The following is a 16,873-nucleotide window of genomic DNA, read 5'->3' on the forward strand; positions in this document are numbered from 1 at the left end:
AAAACAAAAGGAATGTTTTTTTTTTCAAATTCTTACCGATGCTCGAAGAGTTTCTGTAAGTGTTTTTCCATTTTTACACCATTCTACCGTAGGAGTAGGTGCTCCAGATAATGGAATATTAATATTAATTGGTTCTCCAGCACGAACTTTGATTTTGCGACCAATGAGAGCATCCAAATACAATTTCGGTTTTTCCTTCATAGGTTTTGCAATAAAGACTGCTGATGTATCGCTGGGTTTACCAGATCCAGCTGCATTTATTGCAGTAACGCGATATTCGTATTGGTGCCCTTCGGTAACGTGATCATCGTAATACTCCGCGTATCTTACTGGTTCCTTATTCACTTTGAGCCAACGGCCGGTTGCACGATCACGACGTTCCACGTCATAACCGATAATCTTAGAACCACCGTTACTGATTGGAGCAGTCCATCTGATTTTAATATGGTCTTTGTCAGCATCGACGCATTCGGGTTTGCCAGGTTGACCAGGAGCAACTATTTTAAAAAGCAATTAAATTATTATTTAAGATCTACGTTATATATATGTTACCGTCAAAGCCGGAAATCAGTCATTGCTAGTATACAATGAAATACATATACAAGTGAAAAAGTTCTCGTTAGCAATAGTTATAATATGAATTACCGAATTGATTCTTCGCTACTATCGAACGATCCGTGGTCAAAGGTTCAGAGCGGCCTTGAAGATTTTCCGCAGATACACGAAACTCATAAGTGGTACCTTCCAATAATCTTGGAACAGTTGCGTGATTGTATTTTGGATTGACGTGTGTTACAGCTGGTACCCAACCACCACCGTGAGTAAGATCACGTTTTTCGATTACATAACCACTGCGAGAAGAACATTTCGTTTATAAATATTATAAATAATTAACATTGCACTTTCTAGAGAGAGTGAGATTGACTGATTACTCACGTGATCTCACTGCCACCGTTATCCTTTGGCGGTTTCCAGGATAAAGTAACTGATTGACTTGTGATTTCTTCGTAATTCAAAGGACCTTCTGGTGGACCTGGTCTATCCAAAACAGTTACTTGGAAGCTACCTTCGTCAATTCCACTACTATTCTTTAATAACAGATGATATGATCCGGAATCGGATCTTTTTGCATTAACTGTATGTACGATCGTATGATAACCGATAGAAGTAACGGTAGTTCTTTCATTGGTTTCTAATTCTTTACTTCCTACGGTCCAGGTTACTTCAGGCGTTGGTTCACCGACAAAGTCGATATCCACATGGAAAATTAAGCCAGCCTTAACACGGATATCTTGCAGAGGTGTCTTTATCTTTGGTGCCACTGAAATAGAATATTTATTTATGCAACTTTGTACTTAAATGCATTTTATTTTAAACTAAGAACATCTTGGAATAAAATAAAGTAGCAAAGACATTGTGAAATAAGAAAAGCATTCTTACAGAATCGTGGCTTAGCAGTCACAAGATCACTTGGTTCAGATGGTTCTGATTGTCCTGCTGCATTAACCGCTATAACACGGAATTCATATTCTTGACCTTCTGTTAAATCTGGAACAGTTGTACTTGTTTGTCCAGCCGGTACATGAACAGCATTGACCCAGTAAGGACTGCCTTTTTCTTTCTTTTGTACGATATATCCCGTAATAGGAGAACCACCATCGTTGCCTGGTGCCGGCCATTGAAGATCAACATGATCTTTATCCCAATCCATTATTGATGGCCTACCAGGAGCATCTGGTTCATCTGGAAATATTGTTAAATAAGAATAATTATTCGTATCATATTTTAATCTTTCATATCGATCAAAAATATGAAAGAAAGAAGAAATATATTTTTAAATCTTTTTTAAAAACACACTCACCGAATTCATTCTTAGCAATGATACTCTTTGTAGTCTCCAATGGTTCGGATTCTCCAATGTTGTTAACAGCTTTTACTCGGAAAAGATATTCTTTACGATGAGTTAATCGAGCTACATCATGGCTAAGAACCATGCTCATTCCAGCGTCCGACCAAGTTCCACGGGAAAGATCCATCTTTTCAATAACGTAATGGAGGATGGGACTACCACCGTCATCAAGAGGATGACCCCACGCTACGTGACAACTATCTTTGGTAATATTACTAATTACCAATGGTGGTTCTGGTGGCGATGGTTTATCTAATACGGTAACTCTAGCACTTGAACTAAAAAATATTTAAATGTATATTAATTATCTATATTGTTTTCTTTTTTTGTTTTTTCTTTTCGAAATTTCAATATTATTTAAATTTATTTATATAATATTATTCTAATGACAAGTTTTACCTGAATTTGCCATATTCATTTTCCAAAGTTATAGCATATCGTCCACTATCCGAACGAACGGAGAATGGAATTTCGAATGATGTTTCTGTTTGCGTAGTAAACATTTCATGGCGTAAATCAGGTTCAAGAGGTTTACCATCCAATGTCCAAGTTGCTTTTGGTTTAGGCGATGCTTCTATAGGAATAATGTAACTGATCTTTTGTCCGGCACGTACGACCAAATCGTGTAAAAGTGCCGGATCGAAGCTTGGTGCAACTGTAATATAATGAATTATTGTATTATGTATAATATTCTACAAATAATTAATAATTTCAATTTATCGATACTTACGGAAACGTGGTTTAGCAATGACAGGTGCAGATGCATCGGATGGATCTCCAGGACCACCTTTATTAACAGCGATCACTCTGAACTCATATTCTTGACCTTCGATTAAATCTGGAACTCTGCAACTTGTCTTGTCACCCGAAATCTCGAGGGCCTTTTCCCATTGTCCAAAACGAGGTTTCTTCTCTATTATGTATTCAGTTATCGGAGATCCACCATCTTTCTTAGGTGGTGCCCATTCGAGATCTACGTGATCCTTATCCCAATCCGTAGCGACAGGTGTGCCTGGTTTATCGGGCCTAGCAAATGGATCCTTTGCTGTAATAGTGTCTAATCCAGTCAACGGTGACGATTCTCCTTGTTTGTTCACAGCACGCACACGGAATTGATAATCGTGTCCTTCGATAAGATGATCTACGCGAGCTGACGTAGTCGTTGCTTCTGCAACTGGTACCCAACGCATATTTTCCGTATCCATTTTTTCTACTTGGTAGTAAAGGATTTCTGAACCACCATCGTCCTTTGGTGCTCGCCATTTTAATGTGCATGAATTCTTCGTCACATTACTTATTAGCAATGGTCCCTCAGGCGGGGATGGTATATCGAGAACATTTACGTTTAACGTTGCAGTGTCTTTACCATTGATATTTTTAGCAGTTAATGTATAAACACCAGAATCTGATCTTCTTGCTTCCATTACTCGTACTTTCGTATTGTAATCTTCATTTATAATTTTGATACGGTCATCCGCCATTACCACATTGTCTTTAAGGGACCATTCTTTTGTTGGTGGTGGTTCACCAATAACCGGAACATCAAAGTCGTAAAAGCCACCTGCTTTTACTTTTACATCTAACATATAATTGCGATCGATCTTTGGTGGAACTGCAAGTAATACAATATATCGAATGTCATTATTTTTTTTGTATACTATAACTAAGTAACTATACATATGATTATAATATAACTATACATACGGTTCTTGGGTCGTGCCAAGTGTGATTTAGAAGCCTCTGATGGTTCGCCAGGACCGGCTTTGTTAACAGCCCTGACACGGAATTCATAATGCGTTCCTTCGACAAGATCATCAACTCTTCCGGTATTTACATCACCTTCAACCTCGGCGCATTTCTCCCAAGTCGGACTATATTTGTCACGTTTTTCTATTACATAACCAGTAATGGGAGATCCACCATCGTGGTCTGGTCGTGACCATTGTAATTGGACAAAGTTAGTATCATAATCGGTAACGGTAGGCGTGCCTGGTTTACCTGGTTCATCTATATACAAGAAAATAATCAAAATTATACAGGAACAAATTTTTAAAAGAGATATATGTATATTTTATCTTATAAATAATTAATTTATAAAATGTTTTATATATATATATATATATACCAAATGGATTTTTAGCTTCGATGCTCTGGGATGTGGCAAGGGGTTCCGATTTGCCTTGCTTGTTAACAGCACGTACTCTAAACTTGTATTTATGACCAGGAGTTAATCCTTCAACGTTTACCGATGTTTCTGGTCCATCGGTTTCACCTGCTGGAACCCAGCGTCCAGTAACTTCGTCCATCTTTTCAACAACGTATTTTTCAATGGGTTGACCACCATCATCTTCAGGTGGTTTCCAAGTAAGTTTGCATCCTTCTGCATGTACGTCGCTGGCTCTAAGAGGTCCTTGAGGAGGACTAGGCTTATCCAATACGGTAACTTTAACGAATGCTTCATCTTTGCCGTTAATATTTTCAGCGGTTACACAATATTTGCCGGATTCGGCTCTGGTCGCCATTCGGACATGCAGGCTAGTGTTATAATCGATATGCTTGACTTTTACTCTATCGGTTGGCCTTACTTCCCTACTTCCTAGCATCCATTTTGTCGTAGGTGTCGGTTCACCGGTAACTTTCACATCAAAACCAAAGTTTTGTCCTGCCTTTATTCTTACTTCAATTAAATTGGTACGATCGATCTTAGGTGGTTGATTGCGTGGTTTTGCTATTATAGTCGGTGTCGGATCCGAAGGTTCCCCAGGACCTGCTTTGTTAACTGCCCGTACTCGAAATTCGTAAGGCTGTCCTTCTATTAAATCTGGCACCGTTGCTGAAGTTTTATCCGCTGGTACTTCCACAGCTTTTTCCCATTCTCCGTATTTGTCTTTCTTTTCGATTATGTAACCGGTGATAGGTGAACCACCATCGTTGGCCGGTGGTGTCCATGCCAAATCTACGTGATCTTTATCCCAATCGGTAGCACGAAGATCTCCTGGCTTATCTGGCTCGTCTAATAATTTAAACAAACGATTTAAGCCGAATGATGATCCATTATTCAGCATAATAAAGATATTTCAAAATATTGGGTGTTACGTACCGTATGGATTTTTAGCTAATATTGCTTGTTCTGCTTCTAACGGTTTAGATTCTCCCTCGGAATTAACTGCAGACACTCGGAATAAATATTCTTTACCAGGTGTCAAACCGCTTACTTCCAAGTCTAAAAATGGATATTTATTGGAAGATGTTACAATGAAATATTGAAATATAATATATGGTATTTTAGGATGGAATTTGAGTATACTTACTCGGTTCGGTGGAACGACCGCATGGTATCCAACAACCTGTTTCTGGATCCATTTTATCCACCTGGTAATATTCGATCGGCGTACCTCCATCGTCTTTTGGCCTCTTCCATTTGAGCTTACATCCTTCCTTGTGGACGTCCGTAACTTGTAATGGTCCTTCCGGAGGTGAAGGTTTATCAGTTACTGTTACTTGAACAGTAACGGAATCTCTTCCAGACGAATTACTAGCAGTGACAGTATAATCACCGCTGTCGTCACGTGAAACTGGCCGGATGCTGAATTTCGTACTATAATCTGAATTGTCGATTTGTACTTTTTTATCGGAGTGCAGAGGGATCGCACCGTATCGCCACTCGATGTGTGGTGGAGGTTCACCGATCACGTTCGCATCAAATCTTAACAGAGATCCCGCCGAGAGAGTAACGTCACGTAAATTACGTCTGTCGATCTTTGGTGCCACTGAAAAAGAGAAACGAACGTTAATAAATACCCCTCCGTCTTTTGGCAAATTGATTTTAAATCCTAATCGATATAGAAGCAATCGGTTTTATTTTCAGATTAGGTGCGCGTGGAATGTACAAGCGCCATGAGATCTATCAATGCCATCGTTACATTAGCAAATAAATATTTTTATATCTAACAATATATATGTATATAAATAGCCATCAATTTGATATACTTACAATAGCGAGGTTTAGCCGTAAATGTTTTACTGGTTTCACCCGGTTCCGATTGACCAGCTTTATTTACAGCAATTACACGGAAGAGGTAATCGTTGCCCTCTATGAGACCATGCACGAGAGCTTGCGTAACTGGTGTTTCAATTTCCAAAGCTTTTTCCCACATTGTACTATACTTGTCTTTTTTCTCAATAATATATCCAGTGATTGGAGAACCACCATCACTAACCGGCTCTTTCCAAGTAAGATCTACTTGATTAGCGGACCAATCGACTGGTTCTGGTGCTCCTGGTGGGCTTGGTACAGCTGCGAAAAAGATACAAATTGTAATTATTTATATATTTATTATTTTAAATTAAAAAAAGATAAATAATTTGAAATGAACGAAAACTTACTGAACGGATCTTTGGCAATGATAGAGCTGAATGTTTCTAATGGTTCGGATTCTCCTTCTTTATTGAAGGCTTTTACTCGGAATTTATATTCGTGTCCGGGCGTTAAACCTTCGACTTTCATTTCAGGTCCTGACGTTTTACCAACTGGTAACCATACACCAGTCTCTGGATCGAACTTTTCTACTACATAACCTTCGATAGGTTCTCCACCATCGTCCTTAGGCTTTTTCCATTTAAGCGTGCAACCTTCCTTGTGAATATCTGACACTTCTAATGGTCCTTCAGGCTTGCTAGGTTTACCTGTCGAAATGTTCATTTTTAATTCCTCTATTCTTATTAGGTCTATAAACAATTAAACTTTGATAGATAGATACTTACAGACAACTATGACTTCAACGTCTGCCGTATCAGAACCATGTTGATTAACAGCCGTGATTTTATATAAACCAGAATCTTTACGTTCGGGTTTATCATTGAAGAACTTCGAATTGTATGGTACATTTTGTATTCTACGATGTGTAGTTTGTGTTATGCTCTTATTATTTAAAACCCATGTAACGTCTGGGGGTGGTTCACCCAAAATTTTAACATCAAAGTGGAACGCTTCGTTCTCGCGTACGGTGATGTCGCGTAAGTTTCGCCTGTCAATCTTTGGTGCCACTGAAGAATGATAAATAATTTAAAGAAATGCCTTTTACAGAAAATATTTGATCAAGTCGGAGTAATTACCGAAGTAATAGAACTTACTTCGTCTACTTTTAGCGGTAATGGGTTTACTGGTGTCTGATGGTTCACCAGGACCAGCAGCATTAATTGCCTTTACACGGAATTCATATTCAACACCTTCGTCAAGATTATCGGCACGACCTTTACATTCTGGCCCACTAGTTTCGCAAGCTTTGATCCAGCGGGGTGTTCCCTTTTCACGTTTTTCTATCACATATCCGGTGATTGGAGATCCACCGTCATTTAACGGTGGAGTCCATCTCAAATCTATATGATCCTTATCCCAATCGGCAGCCTCTGGTCGTCCAGGAGGTCCAGGTTCGTCTGTGATAAACAGAAAATATAAATAGTAAAATATTCATTAATAGAGATAAGGATTGTAATATTTTTAGAAGAAAGCTAACCAAATGGATTCTTGGCAACGATGCCATGATCGGTTTCCAAAGGTTCCGATTCACCCTCTGCATTAACAGCGGAGACACGGAATTTGTACTCTTGTCCAGGTACTAAATTTTCTACAACCATATTTGGTTCTTTCGTACGACCGATAGGTATCCACCTTCCACTTTCTGTGTCCATTTTTTCAACAACATAATGCTCCAAAGGTACACCACCATCGTCCAATGGTGGATTCCATTTGAGAGTGCAACCTTCTTTATGAACATCAGATACTTTCAAAGGACCTTCCGGTTTGCTAGGTTTATCTAATACCAAGATTTCAATGCTAGCCTCATCCTTGCCTGAACTGTTTTCGGCTTTCAAAGTTAGAGTACCACAGTGCGCTCTAGAAGCTATAGATACTAAGAACTTAGTCCTGTAGTCTTCAAGTTCTACTGTTACCGCATTCTGTGTCTCTTGTTTGGCTTTATTGAGATACCAGGTTTTAGTTGGAGGTGGTTCACCAGTAACCTTAACGTCCAAGCGTATATGATTACCAGCTTTGATAGTGATATCTTTCAAATTAGTACGATCTATTCTTGGTGCCGCGTAACGATCCTTAGCTATTAAAGTATCGCTAGGTTCACTTGGTTTACTTTGACCACCTTTGTTTACTGCTTTTATTCGGAATTGATATTTTTGTCCCTCGACAAGATCGGGAACTCTGGCATCTGTTTTATTACCAGGAACTTCTACAGCCTTTTGCCATTTACCATATTGATCTTTCTTTTCGACAATGTATTTTTCGATCGGTGCTCCGCCATCGTTCTTTGGTGCTTTCCATTTAAGATCAACGTGATTTTTACTCCAATCCTTTAAGTCAGGCTTGCTGGGTGCATCGGGTTCGGCTAAAATGATAAAGAAATCAATTTGTAATAAATATCCCATTGATTAAGTTTTCACAACGAATAATCCAATTCACGACGATACTCACAATAAGGATTTTTGGCTGTAACTGGTATCGCAGTTTCTAATGGTTCAGATTCTCCTTCAGAATTAACGGCTTTTACTCTGAACAAATAATCTTTGCCTTCATTAAGACCACTTATGTCAGCTTCAGGTACCTTACTCGTTCCGCAAGGTACCCAACGACCACTATCAACATCCATTCTTTCTATTACATAATGATCTACCGGATCACCACCATCATCCTCTGGTTTGTCCCATTTGAGTTTGCAACTTTCTGCTGTCACATTAGATACCTCAAGTGGACCTTTTGGTTTGGCAGGTTTACTTACGACCTGCATGGAAATGAAATAGTAAATAATAATTATAACATCGATATAAGAAAACAAATAATTCATGAATTATTATACAATGAAGTTAACAAACCTGTATTTCAACGTCAACCTGATCAGTTCCACTATCGTTCTTGGCAATAACAGTATAAGTTCCTGTATCGGATCTTTGTAATTTACTCATTATAAATGTCGTGTGATAATCTTCATTTTCTATTTTCAAGCGGTCCATACTTTTTAATACTGCATCTTTTAATTTCCAAGTTATAATTGGAGGTGGTTCACCTATGATATCCGCTTCAATGCGTAACATTTGTCCAACTCGCATAACTTTTTTATGTAGATTTTTGCGATCGATACGAGGTGCCACTGTATGGAAAAAAATAGGAAAATAAATTGATATTGTATGATTAATATTATATTTCGTGTAACTAGATTTCAAAAGAAAATATAGAATGAATAAACTAAAAAATGTACTTACAGAAACGGGGTTTTGCAATGACGCTCTTTGAAACGTCACTGGGTTCACTTGGACCAGCCCTATTAACAGCTACCACTCTGAATTCATATTCATGACCTTCTTGAATACCTTCGGTAACTTTGGCCATGGTGCGATCACCAAGAACTTTGGCAGCATCTACCCATTGTCTTCCTTCTTTATCACGCATTTGAATAATATATTTTTCGATAGGAGCACCACCGTCATCTTTTGGTGGAGTCCATTCGAGATCAACGAAATCTTTGTCCCAATTTCGTAATTCTGGACGTCCAGGTTTACCAGGTTCATCTATAAATTTTATTTATTATATAATTTATTACTGCCGTCTCTCTATTAAAAACTTCACAATGTTTCTAGTATATAATATTAAATTACCGAATGGATTTTTAGCTATAATAGATTTGTCGGCTTCCAATTCATCGGATTCGCCTTCTCTATTTACAGCCTTTACACGGAATTTATAAGGTTTGCCTTCTTGCAAGCCCGTGATTGTAGCTTCTGGTTCGATGGCTCTTCCACAGGATATCCATTGTCCAGTTAAAGGATCGAGCTTTTCTATTTCATAATATTCAATTGGCGATCCGCCATCGTCTTCAGGTTTGTCCCATTTTAATTTGCATCCGTGTTTGTTAACGTCGAATACTTCCAGAGGACCCTGTTAAATTAATAGAAATTCATTTGATTAGTAAATTCTAATTCTGAACATTCATTTTCAGATTTATGTACCTTAGGTTTGCTTGGCTTGCCAAGAACGGTAATCTCAACTTCGGCAACGTCTTCTCCAACTTCATTTTTGGCTCGTATCTCATACTTTCCAGTTTGTTCGCGTTTGGTTTTTAGAATGATTAATTTTGTATTATAGTCGATATTATCGATACGAATGATATCATTCGACTTTAATTCTTTATCTTTGAAAGTCCATGTTACCGTTGGTGGTGGTTCTCCAATTATATTCACATCTAAGGTTATTGTAAGGCCGACTTTTACCGTTATAGGTTGCAAATTGGTACGATCGATGTAAGGTTTAACTATAAATTGAATGATCATTTCAATTAAATATAAAATAAACGCAGAAAGAGATATAATTATAATTAATATCCATTTGTGAATATAACTTACGCCAACGGGCCTTAGCAGTATGAGGATTAGTTTCTTCGCTTGGTTCACCAGGTCCAGCTTTATTTACTGCTCGTACTCGGAATTGATATTGATTACCTTCTTGTAATCTTTCTACAGTACCGGTACAAATTGGTCCTTGTACTTCAGCAGCTTTTACGAAACTTGTACCAAACTTATCTTTCATTTCGATAATGTAACCGGTAATAGGTGCACCACCGTCTCTTATTGGTGGTTCCCATTTAAGTTTTACCATATTTTCAGACCAGTCAATAATTTCTGGCAGACCAGGCGCTGCTGGCGGATCTAAAAAAAAAACAATTCAAACGAACGTATTAATGCAGTTGATTATTTTTATAATGTTAAAGCTAAGCTTTTTTTAGATTTGGTACATACCATAAGGATTTTTAGCAAGGATGGCAGTGTCTGTCTGTAGAGGCTCGGATTCACCTTCTTCATTCATAGCTTTTACACGGAATTCATATTTTTTACCAGGCTCCAAACCAGTAATAGCATGTTCAGTCTTCTCTGGATCTACAATGCCAGCTGGAACCCAACGACCAGTTGTAATATCCATTTTTTCAAGAATATATCCTGTAAGCGGTAGTCCGCCGTCATCCCTTGGCTTGTTCCATTTCAATTTGCATCCTTCTTTATGTACATCGGTTACCTCTAAAGGTCCCTCAGGTTTTCCAGGCTTGTCTATTCGTTTATACAAAGAAAAAAAAAATGAGTAAAACAATTGAAATTAATATTTATATTAATACGCGTGTTATAACAATTTTCATATACCTAGGATATTAATTTCTACATCAGCCTCGTCTTGTCCCGAATCATTGACTGCTTTAATCGTATATTTGCCAGTATGTTTACGACTGGGACTGATTAATTGTATTTTGGTAAGATAATCTTCATTATCAATTTTAACGTTTGCACCAGTTTCTAAAGTTGCACCGGCAAAACTCCAAGTAACAGTTGGCGGTGGTTCACCCTCTATATCGACTTCTAATTTCACGTGTTGTCCTGCTCTAACTTTGATGGTATGCAGTTTCTCTCGATTGATGTGTGGTTTCACTGATGATAATACAAAAAACAATATTTTATAAAATTTGAATAAATAAGGAACCATCACACACATCGAATCAGATCAATAAAAATAAACTTACAGAATCGTGCCTTTGCGATGTGTGGTTTCGTTGGATCACTAGGTTCTGAAGGCCCAGCTTTATTTACGGCACGTACTCGGAATTGATATGTTGCACCCTTTTTGAGACCTGTAACCCGACCCTTTGGTTGTGGCGAATCAGTTGTGAGGCATTCCTCCCAGTGGGTCGATGGTTTTTCTTTCTTTTCGATAATATATCCAGTAATGGCAGCTCCGCCATTATTTTTAGGTGGTTCCCATTTAAGATCAACACGATCTACATCCCAATCTTCAAACTCTGGTACACCAGGTTTACTTGCTAAATCTGCAATTTTTACGTATATTCAAAATCAAAGTAATTACTATTTTTTTGATAATGCAAATTATTCAAATATAATTGTTGCTAATCTACTGATGAAAAATTATACCAAATGGATTTTTGGCAAGTATGGCTCCGTCTGTAAGCAATGGTTCTGATTCTCCTTCTTCATTCAATGCCTTCACTCTGAATTCGTATTCATGACCCTCCTGAAGACCTTTGATATCCATCTCCGTATCATTGGTACGACCAACTGGTACCCATCTGCCCGTTGATTTATCTAACTTTTCAACTTGATAACCAGTTATAGGTTTACCACCATCATCTTCAGGTTTACCCCATTTGATTTTACAACCATTCTTCGTTACGTCCGACACTTTGAGCGGTCCTTTCGGTTTGCCAGGTGCAGCTGCAAATATTATATGATATTAAAGGTTTCATCGATTAAACATCATCGGGTATCGTTTAATTAAATATTACAAATAATATTAATCAATAGAATGTTTATATAGAAACTTACAAAGAACAGTTACTTCAACTTCTGCTTCGTCTTCGCCATGGGGATTGACAGCACGTATCTTCCATACGCCAGTATTTTTACGAACGCTATCAGTAATACTTAATTTTGTATTATAATCTACATTAACAATTTCTATATTTCCTCCACTTTTAATTTCGACATTAGCATGATGCCAAGTAATTTCTGGTGGTGGTTCACCGCGTACGTCTACATCGTATTTAATTGCTTTTCCGGCACGTACGATGATGGGTTTCAAATTAGTTCGATCGATTCTCGGTTTTACTATAAAAATTTCAAAACAATTCGATATAGTAATGCGTTAAATTTTTCTAATAAATCATAAATATATTATAATTATATTATATGTTCATATTTACATGCTTTATGTTTGCAAATTTGCATTTTGGAAGCATCCGACGGTGGCGAGGGTCCAGCTTTGTTTACGGCAATTATTCGGAATTGATATTCCCCACGTTCCTTGAGATCGGGTACTTTAGCTTCAAGTTGATTTCCAGGTACTTCGATAGCTTTTTCCCAATCAGGTTTATAACGATCTTTCTTTTCGATTATGTATTTTTCTATAGGTGCACCACCATCGAAATCGGGTGGAGTCCATTTCAAACTAACAGATTCATTATCGTAATCCGTTATATCTGGAGTTCCTGGTTTGTGAGGTTCATCTATAAATGAAGTAACGTCAGTTAGAAAAGATGGTTCATATTATAGATTGAAAATAATAATCGTTTTTTTTTTTTTTTTTATAAAAATATATACCATAAGGATTTCTAGCTACGACACCGCGTTCGCTTTCAAGAGGTTCAGAATCACCCTCATCGTTAACGGCAGTTACACGGAATTTATATTCGCTTCCTGGATTCAGACCGGTAATGTCTAATTCCATATTGGGAGAATTACCAGGTATTTTACCAACCCTGACCCATTTGCCAGTTTTTGTATCCATTTTTTCAATTTCGTATTCTTTTATTGGAACACCACCGTCATCTTCTGGTTTTTGCCATTTCACTTTGGCACTCGTATTCGTCACGTCTGATACTTCGAGTGGTCCCTTAGGTGGACTTGGTTTTCCTGATAATAATAATCAATTAATAATGGATCAGTTAATTAAAAAGAGAAAATAAAATGATTATACATTATCATTCTCGGTAATATCACAAGTAACAAGTTATTTACCAAGAACAGTAAGCTCAACAGTTTCTTCATCTTTGCCGTTTACATTTTCAGCTATTAATGTGTACTTTCCAGTATCTTTACGCATCGCATTAACGATTGTAAAATCTGTGTGATAATCTACATTGTCGATTTTAATACGTTCGGTAGTCGTTAAGGGTATATTATCTCTCCAAATCCATCTACATTCTGGGGGTGGTTCACCTGACACGTCTACCGACCATTTATGAGTACGTCCAGCTTTTATGATAATAGATTTGAAGTTGCTACGGTCAATCCTTGGTTTTACTAAAATATAACATTATATTATTGTAATTATACTTTTTAGTTAATTAATATGAATTTGGTAGACATTTTGAGAAAGATGCATAATCCTTACGATTTTTATGTTTGCAAAGGTGGTTATCGGTTGGTTCACTTGGTTCCGATGGTCCAGCTTTGTTATGCGCCCGTACACGAAATTGATAAACCATTTTCTCTTTCAAACCCTCCACTTTAGCTTCCGGAGTGGCATCAGAAGTTTTCATTACTTCTACCCAATCTACGGCGAATTTATCTTTCATTTCGACCGTATAATGAGTTATCGGTCGACCACCATCGCTCGGGGGTTTCTCCCATTTTAAAGATACACTGACATTGTCGTAATCGAAAATATCCGGTTTTCCAGGTTTACCAGGTTCGTCTGAAAAAAATAATTACCAACGTATTATATAATAATATATGAGATAGAAAAAAAAAAGTATAGATTTGTCTGAAAAAAATGTGAAATGTTCTCACCGTATGGATTCCTTGCAGTTATTGCTTCTTCAACTTCCAAGGGTTCGGATTCACCTTCTTTGTTAACAGCCTTAACACGGAACTTATATTTCTTTTTAGGAGTCAGACCAGAGAATGTAAAAGTATCTTCGTGAGGTCCAACTTCTCCAGCTGGTATCCAACGTCCGGTATCCAGATCCATTTTCTCAAGGACATATCCAGTAATATCGGTACCACCATCGTCCGGAGGTTTTTCCCATTTAACTTTAACGTGATTCGCACGTACTTCTTCGACTTTCAATGGTCCCTTAGGCATTGCTGGTTTATCTATACAAAAATTGATATTTCAATGAGTTACATTTGTTAGTAAAATTGAGCTTGTCGATGATAATGTAAGCTTACCAAGAACAACAACATCTGCAATACTCTCGCATGTACCAGAACTGTTGTTGAGGACTAATTTGTATTTTCCAGAATCTGGCCGAGTAGTTTTTCTCACGGTGAGTACGGTATTTCTTTCGTATTTATCGATAGTAATCCTTTCTGCAGCATCTTGAACAAGTTCTTTTTCACCAAGATACCAATGTACTTCTGGTTCAGGTTCACCGGCATATTTGATATCGTATTTGATAACTTGTCCTTTCTTGATAATCATATTTGTCAATCCATCTCCGACAATGTAAGGTTTTACGAATCGACATTTTGCTATTATAGGTTTGGTAGCGTCCGATGGTTCTCCAGGACCAGCTTTGTTGACTGCACGAATTCTAAATTCATATTGTGTTCCTTCTTTAAGACCATCTATAGTTGCTTCTGTTACATCTCCTACGATTTCTTTTCCCTTGACCCATTCCTTTCCGAATTTTTCCTTGTATTCGATTATATAACCAGTAATTGGTGCACCACCATCGCTTTCTGGTTTAGTCCACTTAAGGTCAGCGTGATCCTTGTCCCAATCAGTTACATCAACGTTTGTAGGTTTACCAGGTTCATCTTAAATGGACAAATATTTGGAGAATAAATTTTGGAATAATGATAAAAATGACATATTATATTATATTATAAAAAATAGAATAAATAAATAAGTTTATTTACCCCAAGGATCTTTCGCTAAAATTGGTTTAGCAAACATAGCTGGTTCGCTAGAACCAAGCTTGTTCACAGCACGTATACGGAATTTGTATTCCTTCTTTGCTACAAGATCTTCGACTTTATAAACGCATTTTGTTCCTGGCATAACTTCCCCTACGCTATCCCATTGAGATTTCAAACTGAGATCGAGCCGTTCGATAACGTATTTTGTTATAGGAGAACCACCATCGTCTTTCGATGGTTTGAAGGAAACTACGCACGAATTAGCAAAGACTTCGGTAACGTCTACGTCTTGCGGGGCCGATGGAACGTCTACCAAAGAAAATATATTTGTTTAAAAATCGTCAACAATTAATCATATAATAATATATTGTATATATATATAATAGTATTACCTTGCATATTAATGTTAACATCTTTAACTTCTTCTCCCTGATTATTACCAATTTTAACTTGATAAATTCCAGATAAATCACGCTGAGGTTTTTTAATTTTATACGTGACTTTGTCCTCGCCTACGACCACTTCAACATCTTTTAATGGCAATGGTTTGCCATCTTTCAAAAGTTTTGCTTCTATCTGGCTTTGTTTCGTACCTTCGACTAAAAAATAACAAGATATTAATAATAAAATAAAAGAGATGATTAAATTGTGTATTATTAATAATAAGAAAATATGTTTGCTTACTTTTGAAAGGTACAACAAAGACGATAGGTGCATTGCATGGTCCTTCCACTTTGTCTGGTATATCAACGATAGGTTTGCTTTCACCCTTTTTAACAGTCAACTTACAACTGCTCGTCAATTGTCCACTCTCGCATGTAATTTCACCGTCATCCGTCATCTCGATCCTATTGAATATCAATTGATGTTTACCACCACCAAGATTTTTAATTTCTACCCTTTCGTTTGGTTCGATTTTTTGTCCATTGAAATGGAAAATAGCCGGTGCAGTTTGATCTTGTAATTCAACGTCGAGTACCAACTTTTCTCTTTCTATCGCAATCGTATCCTTTAACTTTTTGTTGAATCGATTTGCATCTACAAATATTTGTCGTTTTTAAAACATAATATATCGTGTTTTATCATCTAACTCGTTACACGAATAATGGAAATTAGAAAAAATATCACTTACAATTGATAATGATCTCGGCTTCGGTTTTGTCGGCATTGCTAACGCAAGAATAATTTCCAGCATCTGTTACCTTGGAATCTTTAATAACGAGTTTCCTCTTTCTACCATCTGCCTTGATTTGTATTCTACACAATGATGATGATGATATATATATATATATATATATTCATAATTGTTAATAATATTCGTAACAAATATTTATTCTATTATAAATGTTATTTATCTCTTATTACCTTTTATCAGCTATTATTTCTTGATCACCTTTGAACCATTTAACATCACCATTTTCGTCGTCGAGTTCGCAAAGTAAAGTTAAAGTTTCCTTCTCTATTAACTGTTGACTCTTTAAGACTTTAACGAATTTATATGGATATTCTGAAATTCATAAGAAGTATTTATTTTGTTGT

The 16,873-nt window shown here is 37.0% G+C and overlaps 1 protein-coding gene across 1 annotated transcript in view; it reads right to left on the minus strand.

Annotated features, from left to right (window-relative positions):
* LOC106788674 (twitchin) overlaps positions 1 to 16,873 on the minus strand; it is a 68,504-nt gene that overhangs the window by 12,053 nt on the left and 39,578 nt on the right. The window contains exons 41-78 of the mRNA XM_014752138.1: positions 16,700 to 16,841; positions 16,467 to 16,591; positions 16,019 to 16,372; positions 15,727 to 15,933; positions 15,335 to 15,643; positions 14,642 to 15,232; positions 14,261 to 14,566; positions 13,863 to 14,165; positions 13,487 to 13,771; positions 13,070 to 13,381; positions 12,673 to 12,975; positions 12,296 to 12,577; positions 11,885 to 12,184; positions 11,479 to 11,781; positions 11,105 to 11,386; positions 10,709 to 11,014; positions 10,316 to 10,618; positions 9,923 to 10,224; positions 9,572 to 9,851; positions 9,179 to 9,484; positions 8,792 to 9,066; positions 8,394 to 8,700; positions 7,426 to 8,307; positions 7,043 to 7,345; positions 6,674 to 6,955; positions 6,296 to 6,595; positions 5,904 to 6,206; positions 5,221 to 5,679; positions 5,010 to 5,132; positions 4,035 to 4,922; positions 3,614 to 3,916; positions 2,640 to 3,521; positions 2,309 to 2,564; positions 1,862 to 2,187; positions 1,441 to 1,743; positions 937 to 1,321; positions 646 to 851; positions 37 to 497 (exon numbers count right to left, since the gene is read on the minus strand). Of these exons, the coding sequence (XP_014607624.1) occupies positions 37 to 497; positions 646 to 851; positions 937 to 1,321; positions 1,441 to 1,743; positions 1,862 to 2,187; positions 2,309 to 2,564; positions 2,640 to 3,521; positions 3,614 to 3,916; positions 4,035 to 4,922; positions 5,010 to 5,132; positions 5,221 to 5,679; positions 5,904 to 6,206; positions 6,296 to 6,595; positions 6,674 to 6,955; positions 7,043 to 7,345; positions 7,426 to 8,307; positions 8,394 to 8,700; positions 8,792 to 9,066; positions 9,179 to 9,484; positions 9,572 to 9,851; positions 9,923 to 10,224; positions 10,316 to 10,618; positions 10,709 to 11,014; positions 11,105 to 11,386; positions 11,479 to 11,781; positions 11,885 to 12,184; positions 12,296 to 12,577; positions 12,673 to 12,975; positions 13,070 to 13,381; positions 13,487 to 13,771; positions 13,863 to 14,165; positions 14,261 to 14,566; positions 14,642 to 15,232; positions 15,335 to 15,643; positions 15,727 to 15,933; positions 16,019 to 16,372; positions 16,467 to 16,591; positions 16,700 to 16,841 (13,145 nt within the window). The remainder of the gene's footprint in view (positions 1 to 36; positions 498 to 645; positions 852 to 936; positions 1,322 to 1,440; positions 1,744 to 1,861; positions 2,188 to 2,308; positions 2,565 to 2,639; positions 3,522 to 3,613; positions 3,917 to 4,034; positions 4,923 to 5,009; positions 5,133 to 5,220; positions 5,680 to 5,903; positions 6,207 to 6,295; positions 6,596 to 6,673; positions 6,956 to 7,042; positions 7,346 to 7,425; positions 8,308 to 8,393; positions 8,701 to 8,791; positions 9,067 to 9,178; positions 9,485 to 9,571; positions 9,852 to 9,922; positions 10,225 to 10,315; positions 10,619 to 10,708; positions 11,015 to 11,104; positions 11,387 to 11,478; positions 11,782 to 11,884; positions 12,185 to 12,295; positions 12,578 to 12,672; positions 12,976 to 13,069; positions 13,382 to 13,486; positions 13,772 to 13,862; positions 14,166 to 14,260; positions 14,567 to 14,641; positions 15,233 to 15,334; positions 15,644 to 15,726; positions 15,934 to 16,018; positions 16,373 to 16,466; positions 16,592 to 16,699; positions 16,842 to 16,873) is intronic.

This window comes from Polistes canadensis, unplaced genomic scaffold (genome assembly GCF_001313835.1).
Source record: "Polistes canadensis isolate GaletaPanama2010 unplaced genomic scaffold, ASM131383v1 scaffold_148, whole genome shotgun sequence".
In the NCBI taxonomy this organism is placed as follows: domain Eukaryota; kingdom Metazoa; phylum Arthropoda; class Insecta; order Hymenoptera; family Vespidae; genus Polistes; species Polistes canadensis.